Source organism: Mobula birostris, chromosome 19 (genome assembly GCF_030028105.1).
Source record: "Mobula birostris isolate sMobBir1 chromosome 19, sMobBir1.hap1, whole genome shotgun sequence".
In the NCBI taxonomy this organism is placed as follows: Eukaryota; Metazoa; Chordata; class Chondrichthyes; order Myliobatiformes; family Myliobatidae; genus Mobula; species Mobula birostris.
This window is the reverse complement of record NC_092388.1, coordinates 11,496,291-11,511,219: the sequence shown is the minus strand read 5'-3', so window position 1 is coordinate 11,511,219 and position 14,929 is coordinate 11,496,291. Positions and strand designations below refer to the sequence as shown.

Here is a 14,929-nt window from a genome sequence, read left to right as displayed (position 1 = left end):
CACTGGAGCGTAGGAGACTGAGGGGTGACCTGATCCGAGTATTTAAAATGATGAGAAGCATGGATAGGGTGGATAGTCGGAGTAATTTCTTTTCTGGATGGAAATGTCAAATACCCGAGTGCAAACATTGGTTTAAGGTTAAAAAAAAGGGAGCGTTCAAAGGAGGTTGTTGTACATAGATGGTGGTAGGTGCCTGGGAAAGTGATAGAAACAGATCAACAGCAATGGCTATGAAATATATGAACAGTTAAGAAATATAAGGATATGGATCTTGTGTAGGTGGATACGATTAGTTTAGATTGACATCATGGTTGTCTCTGTGGGCTGAAAGGCCTGATCCTGTGTGGTACTGATCTATATCTTAACTAGATCATAAAAAACAGTTCAGGGACTGAAAAGGTGTATATTAGACTGGATACACTGAATTGGGTTCAAGCTAAAAAAGCTGAAGCAACAAAAGAATCTAGAAACATAAAGGAAAAGTTGAGTCTTAGCTTTTACTTCAGGAATTTAAAACAATAGAATGGACGGGCAAGGGAAGTACAGGCTGGTAAGCTTGTCTTTATTGCTTGGATGTAATTTGAGGGAGTTCTGAGGGACAAGATTACCATCATTTGGATATTATGGAACTCTAGATAGATCTTAGTCATAGAGTATTACAACATGGAAATTGGCCCTTCAGCCCTCATGGTCCATTCTAACCACAGCATCCTCCTTGCTAGCACCAGTTGCCTGTTTAGTTCAGACCTTCCAAGCCCCTCCCCTCCACTTCATGAATCGTTTGGAGCTTTTTTTTTTGAAGAGGTAGCCAATGGGATGGATGAAGGTAGGGCAGTAGATGTTGTCTGTATGGATGAGGTCCCACATGGTAGGCTGATCTGAAAGATTAAGTTGCATGGGATTAAACATAGAAAAGTACAGCACAGTACAGGCCCTTCAGCCCACAATGTTGTGCCGACCCTCAAACCCTGCCTCCCATATAAGCCCCCACCTTAAATTCCTCCATATACTTGTCTAGTAGTCTCTTAAACTTCACTAGTGTATCTGCCTCCACCACTGACTCAGGCAGTGCATTCCACGCACCAACCACTCTCTGAGTAAAAAAAAAACCTTCCTCTAATATCCCTCTTGAACTTCCCACCCCTTACCTTACAGCCATGTCCTCTTGTATTGAGCAGTGGTGCCCTGGGGAAGAGGATCCAGTCTATCTATTCCTCTTATTATCTTGTACACCTCTATCATGTCTCCTCTCATCCCCCTTCTCTCCAAAGAGTAAAGCCCTAGCTCCCTTAATATCTTAAGGGGGGGGGGGGAGCTAACAAGGTAGTTTCAGAACTGACTCAATGGATAGGAAGCAGGGGTTGATGGTGGAGAACAGTTCTCTGACTGGAAGCCTGTGACTAACGGGGTGTCCTAGGAGTCAATGTAGGGATCCCTGCTTTTCATTATGTACGTAAATAACTTTGATGTGAATGCACGATTTAACAGGTTTTGTAGATAATACTAAATTAGGGGTCTTGTTGATACTGAATGTTGTAACTGTGAACAAAGTCACCTGAGAGACACTGAACCCAGTGCATATAGAAGTATTTTATTTCAGCAAAAATGTGCAACAGGCATCATATTGAGACACTCTTGGAAGAAGAGGCCTCCCGACTCCATATTACATGACATTTTTATATGCCAAAATTCAAAGGTAACAGCAAGATAATTCTATAGTTACAATGTAACTACAATGCTTCCTTTGATTTACATATATTTTCACACACCACTCCGTCTTCGCACCCACACTCCAGACACCCAAAATGAATGTTAATCCCCACAGACTCTGGGATGCATTCATGCACGTGCAGGCACCTGAGGTCTAAGTGGAGGGTTTCTTTGTTTGTGATTGACCCCCCAACCTGCAGCTCCAGGAAGCCCGTTGTTCTGAGCTGTGTTTTATATTCCGTCTGCAATCCGCATTCCAATCTAAAGAATGACTGCTGTTGAACTTAATATTTGCTATATGCCCTAATTCCAGAGGATGCTCTGACAGTGAGGAGATCTCAAAGAATTGCAGAGAGAGAATTTGATCAGTTAAGGAGATGGGCTGAGGAATGGCAAATGGATTACAACTTGAATGCGTGTGAGCTGAAACGTTTTGAACCAGGGGGTAGGGCTTGTACAGTGAATGGGAAGGCACTGGCAGGTGTTGTGGAACAGAGGGACCCAGGAATACAAGTGCACAGTTTGCTACAACTGGATGTGCAAATAGACAGGGTTGGCATGCTGATCTTCATCACGCAGGGCATCAAGGTTAGTCATAGGCAGGGGTTCTCAACCTTCTTCATGGTATGGACCAAGACCATTAAGCAAGGGGTCCGTGGAGCTCAGTTTGGGAACTCTTGGGTGTAGGGACATTATGTTGCAGTTATATAGGTCGTTGGTGAGGTTGCACTTGGGAGTATTGTGTACAACAGGGTCACCCTGTATTAGGAAAGGCATAGTCAAGGATGCAGAAGAGACTTGCAAGTGTGCTGCCTGGGCAAAGTGCCTGAGTTATAGGGAAAAGATGATCACTCTGGATTCTTATCCTTTGGAGCACAGGAGAATGAGGAGTGACTTCATAGAAGCTTATGACATCATGAGGGGTGAATGTTCATGGCCTTTTCCCTGCATTCAACATGGGGCACAGTTACAAGAGGGGATCGATTTAAAGGTGACCTGAGAGGTGACCTTTCTCCTTATACAGAAGTGAGTACCTGGAATGAGCTGCCAGCGGAGGTGATCTGCAACATTTATGAAGCATTTGGATAGGCATGTGGAAGAGAGGGACTTGGCAGGTTATAGGTCAAAGTAAGCAGACAACTGGGACTAACAGTGAAGATGCTGTGGTCAGCATGGAGTACTTGGGCTGAAAGGCTGGTTTCCATGTTGTAATACTCTGTAACTAAGTTCCATTAAAATTAACCTTTACCTCAAAGAACTAAAACTTACTTTATTTCTTAAGTAGCTTGCTTATCTTATTTTGTATTTTTCAATTAAATCAAAACATTTTAGTTTCCTGTCTTTTACTACTTATAATTTTGTAAATAATATTTGCAACAGTAAATATTCTGCTCATCTCTTCTCCTCACCTGCTTATCACCTCCCTAGCATGTCCTCTCCTTCCTTTTCCTCCATAGTCTGCTTTCCTCTCCAATCAGATCCTTTCTTTTTTGGCTCTTTGCCTTTTCCACTTATCACCACCTAACTTCTTACCTCATACCCACCCACCTGGTTTCACCTATCAGCTTTCAGCTTGTACTCCGTCCCTCACCTTCTTATTCCAGCTTCTGTCCCCTTCCTTTCCATTCCTGATGACGGGTCTTGGACCAAAATGCCAACTGTTTATTCCTCTCTATAGATGCTGCCTGACCTGCTGCGTTCCTCCAGTATTTTGTGTGTGGTACTTTGAAATCATAAACTAGACTATTGACAAGCATTAAACAATAACACAAAGGATCTGTACTAAGCAAGTCTGTCAGTAACACTAATATCTTGTTTCTGCATCCTCATCCCACTACCTATGGTGGTGATATGCAACTTCACAAAAATGGTGGGTAAGAGTCTTCTACCACAGAATTTTCAAAAATGGCATGAAATTCTAATTCTCTTGACTTCTATAAAAGATGGGACAGATGCTTAACATGAGACCATTAATCTCCAGCCCAGGTAAATGTGACAGTAAAAAACAACCCCAAAAGAACAAGCCCTTTGCCTCCACTCTGTGTATGTGTTGCAATTTACTGCTGTTTTACAGAACAGGGTCAAGCCATTATAAACTTGGCAATCGTCTGTGCAGCTGGAAAACAATGTGCATGATAAGCAGAAATCTAAAGCCTCACAGCACTAATTAAACGGGTGCCCACCAGGAAAAACACAGATTACTACATTAAGAGATGTTATTTTTGTACCCCTATGCATATCTTTACAGATGTGCTCGGTAAGCTAGTTATTTCAGATTTCTATTCAATACTTCTGTTTGAATCACCCAGTGTTGTATTTTCCACAGCTACATTAGCGGCTCTAAAGCCCTAGCTAAGTCTGAATTCTTTCCACGTAAAGAGAATCTTCTCCATCCTTCTCAGACACAGCCCACTGCTCCTCTGCAGGACGACTGAGGTATCATTAACTACCAGAGACTCTCCGGGCAGAAGTTGACGCTCTAGTGTCTAAAAGCCTTCCTGTCTCCTATCAAAATTCATATCCTGTCATAGTTGTAGGAGCAGAAAGGCTTCTCATTATGGTATCATTCCCTCTTGGAAGAAACAGTGATCGTTGCACTGGTGGCTTCTGAAGGCAAGGATGTAATTTAGCAAAATAATGTACCATGCTGATTAATTTAATGTAGCCCATGACTAATTATGGTAATTCATTACATCTACAATTAGGCTAAGTAATTTATTGCACTGCAGTCTCATAAAGCACAGGATTTATATCGAGTTTTGAATGTCACCCAAAGGACATTTCCGTACCTTGTCTTTACTGAAGCGGAATCAGCCTGCCAGCTGAGACGAACAAAAAACCATTCTTACTGTACCATGTTTATACTCTGAGCAGAATGTAGGGTTCTGCTGTTAATATCTTCCTTTATTCAATTGCACCTCTGTGATTACTTGGTATACAATTTCCATCTTTTTTCTGCAAATGCATATGAATTCCATCTAACGCAAGCATCTGAGACCTGACTCACTAAAGTGTAATAATATTTTTTAATTATATCTGAATAATTCCTCCCTGATTTAAGCAATGGTTACAAACACAGTGCAACAATAATAACATTATACAGGATGCCATACCATCCTAACAGATGTCATTCGGCCGATCTTTCTGGACCTCAGATTCTTACATTTATATAATTTTTAAAAAAGTGCAAAGATGGTCTGTTTTAAAATACGGCTGCTGATGTACCCTGCAGCAGAGTTAGCACGTACAATGGTGCACTTCTGAGACTAATTTGTATAGCTGATCACCATTCTTCTGACATCCCTGCAAATGTTACCCTTCTTTTCCAATCAAAGGCACAGCAGGGTGTGCCATCTGTCTGGTGCAGTCCTAGTTGCCATTCCCAACACTATTTTGCACTGGTAATTTCACTGCGGCAGCAGAGGTTGGCACTTCCATGAAATCTGCTCCTAATACCGCACTTCAGTTAGAGATACACCGATTCCTTCTCAGGCTTATCCTTCTCACCTTATGTACTGCAGCTACAGCAGACCCTGAAGAACGTGCAGATGATCAGCACCACAAGCCACAACCACAGGGATCCACCATATTACTTTGCCCTGTGGACTATAAATGAACGTTCGATTCATCACTTTGCAAACACCCCCTTTGTTCCGCAGAATTCTAATGTAATCATTGCATATCTGTAGCAACATAGATTGTATTAATGGTTATGAAACAGGGAAAACATCTTCCTGAAATTGTTATTCAAATTATTACTGAACATTTACTGGCTTGGCCTGCCATTTAGATACTGCCAGATTCATTAAGGAAAGATGTATTAACGTGAACAAATGCCTCACTAGTGTACTATTTATTTTCTTTTTTGCTCTCCTTTTACACTATTTAATTCATATATATTCTTATTGTCATTTGCAGTTTATTATTTTGTATTGCACTGTACTGCTGATGCAAAAGAACAAATTTCACAACATATGTCAGTGATATTAAATCTGATTCTGAATCTTATATATTTCATTGTTTTCTACTAGATTTTTATATCATGTTCCACTGACAAATCAAACAAAATAAAAAAAGGGTATACAATCCCATTTAAGGGCATATTATATACCAGAGGTTGCATACCATAGTATACAATGTGCATTTAACCAATGGGTGAAATAAAGATGACCTTTCATTTTAACCTATTGATAAAATAAAGATTATCTATTCTAACCTGAAAGTCAATAGTTAAACAAATACTGAAACTGTTAAATCTTCCTTTGTTAAACAATCTTTGCTCACTCTTAGAATATGGAACAAAAATATAAACTTTACAGAAAACTATATTTGTTCAAATGTGGAAAATAATTCTATGGTTGTGTTTCTGATAAGTTTCCATCTGTGCTGAAATATAAAACTGTCATACTCTCAAAGAAACACATTTACATTAGAAACTGTGTCATTTTTTTGCTCAGTACATCACAATGTTCCCTCCCTAAGGTACATACTATATCTGCTTTATGTAAGTTTCACAGTATATTGCATTATGTATGAAGTAAGACAAACTCTTATTAAACCAACCACAGATAAATCAGTGATTTTTCTCAATAGTTAAAGAATCAGCAAGTAATCATGAAAAGATTACAGTTACAATATTATGTAGACTTTAATTATTAGATACAGTACCTACCTATTAGCAATAGCAATTCGTCCATAGTGGTTAGACTTGAAACGCGCGCAAAAGGTGGTTTCATATTTTGCTGTTATAGCTTCTGTGGTTTTTTATTAATTTTCCTAAGCATGACTGGGTTTGATTTATTCTCCTTAATGGAGTCGAGCTGCAATATCAGTCATTTAATTGCAAGCAAAACTCCAATGTAAAACAATGGATATTAAGCATAAAAACAAAGGTGCATTTATAAATATTGTAATGGGCATAATCACAAATAATTTTACTGTGCATTCAGACTTAATATACATATGATCACCGCCAGAGTACCAATTTTTATCTTCATTGAAGCATTCATAAATTATAGGCGAAACCAGCTACATTAAAAAAATGGTACAAGTCCTCGTGTATGACAGCAGCAGACTGCATTTATAGTTTATTTTCTCTTTGCTATTTATCCATTGATTTTAATGCAATTTTTCAAAATTATGTCCATTGGCAGGTTTAATTGTGTATCTACTTCATATAAAGGCATTGAAACAAAATAATATGCTTTGCAAAATGCTTCTTTTCATAAAAGTGATATTGACTACCATGGAATAGTGAAAAAAATCATTGATGTCTTATTATGCACGCTAGTTATTTTCTCTTTCTATTAATGTTTTCCCTGACTCCAGAACTTAACGATCTTTGAACACATTGTTTCTGAAAATTAGAAATGCATATTAATTTGATCCCTCTTTAATTCTGTATTATACATAAAATTTTTCAATCTTGTAATGGTCATAAAGAAAAATGTAATTGTATATTTTTACAAATTTTAAAATTAATTGAAAATTAAACTGAGATCGTAAAAATTGGCATAAATAAGTAAGGCCCCAATTAAAATCAGTTCTAGGGATGACTAGTTTAATATATACACGATGTCTCTTCATTTTAGCTGTTGGTAATGGCCTGCAGTTTCTGTCAGCCATAGCCATTAATATACCGTCTATTTTTTAAGAAGCTCCTTATTTAGAAACTGTAACTGGGATTCCTACATTATGCAGGTAGATTTACTGATAAGGTCTTCAGCACACAAAATATTATTTGTTATTAAATAAAGAGACATTGAATAAATTGTGCTTTTATTAAGGTTAATCAACAGGTAAAAATATTACTTTCCAAGTTCAACATTTACAACAAAACTGGAGATTCTCAGTACAAGTAAACACAAGACATTGTGAGTTAGCTTACAAACTGCCAAAAAAGTATTTTATAAAAATATTTTGAAAATCTTTGAAGGAAATGTTCATCCTCTTCTAAATTTTGAGATTAACAGGCCATATGGCATCATAATCATTTACTTTACCTTGTTGTGTTCAATTACTACAATCAACATACCAGTTTCCAAATTAATCATAACACAGTAATTTCATTAGTTACACAGCAGGCATTTAAATTATTAGCATAACAACAGTTTGCACACAATTAAACTTTATTTGAACCTTAAAATTTGCAGACTGGAACGTTAGAACAAGATTCAATAAAGTGAATCAGACAAGACAGAAAACAGTGCTTACAGTTACTTCAAGATACACTGGGGGAAGGAAAGGAAAATCGGCCTCATCCCCTTCGATTTTGAGTTTTGTCTACGACTGATTAAGTTGTATGATAAGTCTTGAAAGCAATGAAAATATACTGGCCAAATATTCAGCAAAGTTGTTATATAAAGCCGACATGCTATCTCAAATAGCTTGAGTTGCTCATGCTGCGAAGCACAGAAAAATAAAAAAAAGCATCAATGAAATTATATGAGATAATTACAATAATGAGGAATTAATTTAATTAAACACTTAGCTGCTTCTTGATTTTCACATCTGTGGTAAGAGGATAGATTATTTTGTTAATAAGCTAATTCTATCTTTGTGATAAAACAAACAGTGAAACAGAACTAGTGGGTAAAAACTCCCTCTCCTGGCAAAGGACAGACAAGCTTTGCATGACCTTCTATCTGGTTTAAAAATATCCCTTTGTGTGGAATAAAACGTCATTATAGGTAGATGGGAGTTGCAGGGGAGGTGGGATTTGTGTGTGTGTGTGTGTTTGGCGGGGGGGGGGGTCAGTTTGGGGAAAAAAGGAAATGGAGAATATAATTGAGGTCTGCAGAAAACTACTGCCATCTAGTGTTCTCTTCCAATATATAATATCCGATATAGTTACCGCATTATCAAGTGATGCATTTCAAATCCGTTGAGAGAGAACAATAAAGCATTTGTCAAATTTTAACAACAATCTTCTGAAACTGGTAGATCACATCCATCAGATAATTACCTTTACTGATTTCTTTAAGTTCAATCGTTTCATTGTCTGTCAGAATTCTGCTCCATTCAGTCTCTGCCCTCCCCCCACCCCATTTCTTTGCACAGCTGAATGATTCTAATAATTTGTAAATTGTTATATGACATGAATTATATTTTCTAGTATGTTTTGCTTTACCGTAATGGACACATCAAGTAGTGTTTATTTTGTTTTGTTTGTCCCTGAGAATACTTTGCTGATGGGAAACTGTGCCTTGAGGTCTATTTAGTAATTTTCCCTGTTCCTCAAATTTTATATAAAAGAAAAGCTGGCAATCAGAACGGAAGTGACTATTTTTTGGGCAATAAATAAATATTACATGTATTTCTTCAAGTACATTACACATTTTTAATACTGAAAAGGCACACGATTTTTCAATTCAAATACTTAAGGGATATTAAAAGGAAGTAGCTTTATTGTAAAAAGGTCAATTTCCACTTAGCAATATAATCTATGTGCTACAAATAGAGTATTTCTTCATGAAGTTATTTTTCAGGAATATTTGACAGGTGAAATATTCTCATTTAGTCACAGTGGGCAAAGGAAGGGCATTAAATCAATACAATGCAGAAACAGGCCCAAAGCAGTTATTTTTTCTCATTTGGTAAATAATTCCATGGGATTTTTTCTTGACAGCTCACAACAGGAAGATGCATAAGTCTGTCTCCTAAACATAAAAACTATTTTAAAACTATAGTATGAAACCTTGACAAGAATTCTTTCTAAATAAATGATATGGGAATAAGGTACTTATGGTCTTTCATAGTGAGATTCAATTAAAATGTACTTACCCAGACCTTCTCAAATGATGTACCTCTCTATTAGGTACGCTTTGGGCACCAAGCCAATCATTCCCTTCATTTCCCCTATCCACCACCCAAATGAATTATATTCCTGAAATAACAGAAATACACACATAAATATAAATTTTAACAGAACAGCTTAGCAAAATTAGTATTGTGCAAAGGCAAAATACATGATTGTATTCTATCAGTTTCCCCAATAAAGTGACTGCAAACTTGTGGCCAAGTTTGCAAGTGAAACAAAGATAAGTGGGGTGGGGGGGGGGGATCAGACTGGAAGCAGGGAGTCTGCAGAAGGACTTGGATACATTTGTTGAATGGGCAAAGAAATGGCAGATGGAATATAGCGTAGGAAAGAATAAGATCATGTACTTTGGTAGAAAGAATAAAGGCATAGGCTATTTTCTAAGTGGGGAGTAAATTCATAAACCACAATTGCAAAGGGAGTCCTCATGCAGGATGCCTAAAGGTTAGCTTGCAGGCTGAGTCGGTACGGAGAAAAACAATTGCAATGTTAGCATTCATTTCGAGAGGACTTGAATACAGAAGCAAGGATGTAATGTTCAGAGTTTGTAAGGCATTGTCCCGGTCACATTTGGAATACTGTGAACGGTATTGAGGCCCATATTCAAGAAAGGCTGTGATGATATTGGCGAGGGTGAGAATGACCATGGGAATGAAAGGGCTTACGAATGAAGAGCAACTAGTTGCCCTGGACCTGTACTTACTGGGGTTTAGAAGTATTGGAGGGGGGCGGGCGGGGTGGAATCTTATTGAAACCTACTAAATATTGAAATGTCTAGCGGATATGGATAGGATGTTTTCAGCAGAAGGAGTTGTGAGAACATAGCCTCAGAATAGAAGGGCATCACTTTAGAATCAAGAAGAAGAGGATTTTTTTTAAACCAGGGGCGGTAACGATGATGAATCTGTGGAATTCATCACCACAGATGGCTGTAGAGGCCAAGTCATTGCGTGTTTTGATACCCAAAGTGGAGGTTGATAAGTACTTGATAATTAAGGGTGTCAAAGGCTACAAGGAGATGCCAGGAGAATGGCATTGAGAGGAAAAATAAATCAGTCATGATGGAATGGTGGAACAGATTTGATGGGCCAACTGACCTAATTCTGCTTCTATGTTTTGTTGTCTTTAAAGATTAAGACATTTAACAATGCAACTTTCACATTTGGGTTTTTTTTGCATAATGTCCTGTTCTATACAACAATTGAATTCAATTAATGGAAACATGCCAAACTTTTTGTTTGAACTTCCATTAAGTTTAATGGTCATTTAGTCAAAAATAAATCAGAATTGTGAAATAATGACTTTAATGCAATGTAGTTAAAAAACTGAAAATGTTCATTAGATACGTTAATTATAACTGAACCCATGATTAAGAGTTATTTAGAAACAACTGTGATCTATTAACTTTTGTCTTTGAACAAGAGGAGATCTCACTTTATGCTCAATAACAAATTTTCAACTGATGTTTCAATTGTTTTTTTCTCTATCATTTTTTTGTAGGAATAATTGTAGCACATTCAGTCTCAGAGCAAAATTATCCATTCACAGTTCATTCAAGCAGAACAGTAACATTTAAAATTTCAAAGCTCTTGATCAACAAAATTCTGACACAGTAGTAAAAGTTTCCAACAAATTGGATAATAAGGTGAAAAGATTTTTGAGAATATTAAAACAATGAAAAATACAATACCGGGAAAGTAAACAAACAATTGGACATTTCATTCAATATTGATGAATATCAAAACAGAACAACATATAACACCTAACAGTGGCAGAGATTCTTAAAGAACATAAATCCAACTTTAAACAGCTGTGATGAATTCTTTTGAATTATTTTGCTCATTTTCTTGATAGATTTAAAGAAGGATAAAACATTAGCAGTTTAGTAATTTCCAAGGCAGAAATGCACAAGATTAAAGTTATTATTAAAGTACCTATATTGTCACGAAATACCACCCCGAGATTCAGTTTCTTGTGGGCATTCACATTAGAACAATGAAGTACAATAGAATCCGTGAAAAACAACACACAACCAAAGAGTGACAAATTGTGCAAGTACAAAAATGTAGTAATAATAATAATAATGATGATAATAGAAAAGATACATAGATAAATATATAAATAAATAAAATACTGAGTAAGTTGCAGAGTCCTTGGAAATTAGTCCACAGGTTGTTTTCAGTGGTCAGTTAGAGTTATGGTGAGTGATGATGTCTATACTCATTCAGGAGCCTGATGGTTGAAGGGTAATAACTGAAGGGATTATGATATTTTTATAGGTGAGATCTCTCCATATTTTTGAATAACTCAGAGCAATATTATTTAAGGTCTGAAAAACTTTTCATTGAGTTGAGAAACTATGATGCTATTTCTGCTTCCCAGTGGGAACTATATTTAATTTCTGCTTAGAAAACAGCCAATTAGATTAACAATTCAAACCATCTGTTTTTGTTTTATGCATAACCTTAACAACAATTTCTGTCAATGACAATATGGTTGAAATTTTAACGAAGAACAAATCTCAGATTTCAGACACAAAGTTGGCAAAAAGTTTTATTTCCTGATTAAAGTTCTTTTTTTTCGAAATTACCAGTTCAAAAAATAGTAAATTATTATAAACGAGGTTTAATAGCAGACAGCCTAATGAAGCATAAAGGAAAAAAATCTTATGCGATAGCTGAAATTCTCTGGCCTCTGGGCCTAAGAGGATGATAACACTTATGAGCAGAAATTATTTCAGCACATCACAGTTATCTAAAAGTCCTCTGCTGTGATATACTTTAAGTTACTATTACATTTTGCCAAAAGAAATGTTAAGAGATTGCATTTTTGTACAAAGGAATATGCGTATGTATTTTATTAGATTGCCTTTACAGTTATCATCCTGTTTTTTTTTAAAGAAATCACCTGGCTACATGTTAACCAAAAGAAAACACAACAGATTTTTATTTGTGATAGGGGATTGTTATGTGAAATGCTTATTACAAATTGTATAATATAAAAGTAAACTTTAAAGTAACAGGTAAAGCATCTTGAGAGCAGTTCTAAAGAGATAAAACCATGAAGAGCACTATTCAAGATGTTGTCATTGCTAAACTGAAATGAAATGCAAATCCATATTTATTGCCAACAGTGAATGCAGTAATATGGAATTGCCTGCAAGAAATGAAATCTCAGGGTTGCCTATGGTGACACGTATGTACTTTGAATTAGGAGTGTTTTAATTTACTTCCTATTCTTCCTTAACATCGGAGGCTAAAATTGTTTTAATGAATACTAAAGATATCCAAAATTCCACAGTTTTACATAAAAGTACAGACTTGCACATGTAATAAACCAAAACTGAAAGCATCTGTAAATTTTTAAGGTTCTTTCCCAACTGTTTTGCTCAAGCTAATTAGTATGTTCTGACCACAATAAAAGACAAGCAGAAGGAACTTCGCAGATTATTCCATTCAACTTTCTGTTTGAGGGAAAAACTCCGGGAATAAAATCAATCTATAGTGGGCCAAATAAAATTGAAATTTAAGGTTTATAAGTGTACAACTACTGTATATAAATATGTTTCTTTATACTGAATCCTTTTCATGTATTCATAATTCAGTATCTCATTTTTCTGGATTTTGTAATATTACCATACAAAAAATTATTAACATAACTTTCTCCTTTATACCTTAGTCAAAACATTGTTGCAAAACTGTCAGTTTAAATTTTCCAAATCATGCTTAGAAATATTTCTAAACATAAATAGTTTATATATTTATAGCTGTATAATAATTGAGGTTTTAATAAACCTGACAAAGGTTTACTTCACCGTATCTAATACATTGTGTATGATGAAAATCAATTATTTTACAGAAAAAGTTATGGTCAATTCTACTAGTTTCAATTACTGAATTTCAATAAAAATAGTATTATTTGCTGGAAAGTGTGTCACCGGCATATGAGTTTTCAAAAAATATATTTATCATATGCTTATTTCTATAACCCGAGTTTTTAAAAAGTGTAAAAAATTGTCAGATTGAAAACAAACACCCAAGATTTTGATATATCTGCACAGCATAGCTTGTCTACTGGCAGAACAAATATCAGGCAGATTATTCTAAAATATTACCTGCATTAGTGACATACTGCCATTGTCTGTAGACAACGCTACATATTCTCATCTGTGCTCCTTATTAGTTTATTTTCAAACTTGAATGGAGGGTGTGAAGATTCATGTAAACCGAAAAAAGAATATTTACTGGTCTCTGCACAATGTTCTGGGATAAGTGTGCAGCCTGGGTTTGATCTCCACACAGCATGCAGCAACCCAGGTATGTGCAGCTCAGCCATCTGGTATTCCTCAGTGCAAAAATCCCTTGAAGTTCCCATAGAAAACACAGGCACAACTAACTGAATATAGAATGAAACTATCTAGGACATTACAAAAACTGCCTTTTTTAACAACCAGAAAAATATTCTCAATCTCTGTAAGTGATAAAATGTCAGTTTACACCAAGAAAAATATATGCCGATTGTGTAAAATCAAGTAATCCAAGCACAGACTAGAGGTTTTATTGTCTGTATCTTGCAAATATGAGATAATTATCACACATATCTGTTTAGATTAGAATAGTAAATCTCAGAGATCCAGGCTACAATGCAGCTTTCAGTGCCAATGCTCTGAGAGAGAAGCACTAATTGCTTAAGGGGGAAAAGCATAATATTTCCTACAAGAATTCTTAGGAAATAAAATAACCACAACAAAAGGCTGATTGTTACAGAATAGTATCTAGCTTTATAAAAAGAACTGGTGTCAAATATATGTCTATTATTAATTATGCTATATATTTAAAACTGACATTCAAGTAACCACAACATAATTTTTATACAAAGAGAAAAATAAAATATACTTAGTTTAAATTTATTCTTAAATGTCATATTATAAAGAGGATATCATGTTTTAGACAAACATTAGTGAAACATGATGTACTATGCATGCTGACATCTGAGAATACCAATTACTCCCACAGTCAGTAGCATTATGTCTGTGTTTTAATGGTGGTCTGAAACTGATCTGAGACCTCAAATACAAAATGGAACCTATTGTTTATGGTAAAGGAATCTCTTGAATTTATTGTGTGGTGGTATCCCAGTATCTCATACCAGCCACACAGAGCAGCTGGTTTACAACAAGTAGTGGATGCTGGGTTCAAGTCACACTGGAGGACATAATAAATATCCAATTAATCCAAATATAGGTTTGCATCTATCTGCATCTTAAGAATGTTACAATATATTTGATGGAGGGAGAGGAAATGGCAGCTGACGGCTAGTTTGTGTGATATAGTACCTTCTTCATTGTGTGCAAATCAATCCAGCAATACCCACTGTTTATAGCCTGACCTTTCACTGACA

The 14,929-nt window shown here is 35.9% G+C and overlaps 1 protein-coding gene across 3 annotated transcripts in view; it reads right to left on the bottom strand.

The window, feature by feature from the left end:
• Positions 1-7,478: 7,478 nt before the first annotated feature.
• Positions 7,479-14,929, bottom strand: part of skap2 (src kinase associated phosphoprotein 2) — a 267,070-nt gene continuing 259,619 nt past the window's right edge. Inside the window, exons 12-13 of one of the 3 annotated variants that reach the window (XM_072283219.1) lie at positions 9,493-9,595; positions 7,479-8,111 (exon numbers count right to left, since the gene is read on the bottom strand). In XM_072283219.1, coding sequence (XP_072139320.1) covers positions 9,503-9,595 — 93 coding nt within the window. In that variant the 3' untranslated portion in view covers positions 7,479-8,111; positions 9,493-9,502. The other 2 variants (XM_072283221.1, XM_072283222.1) reach the window with 2 other exon arrangements.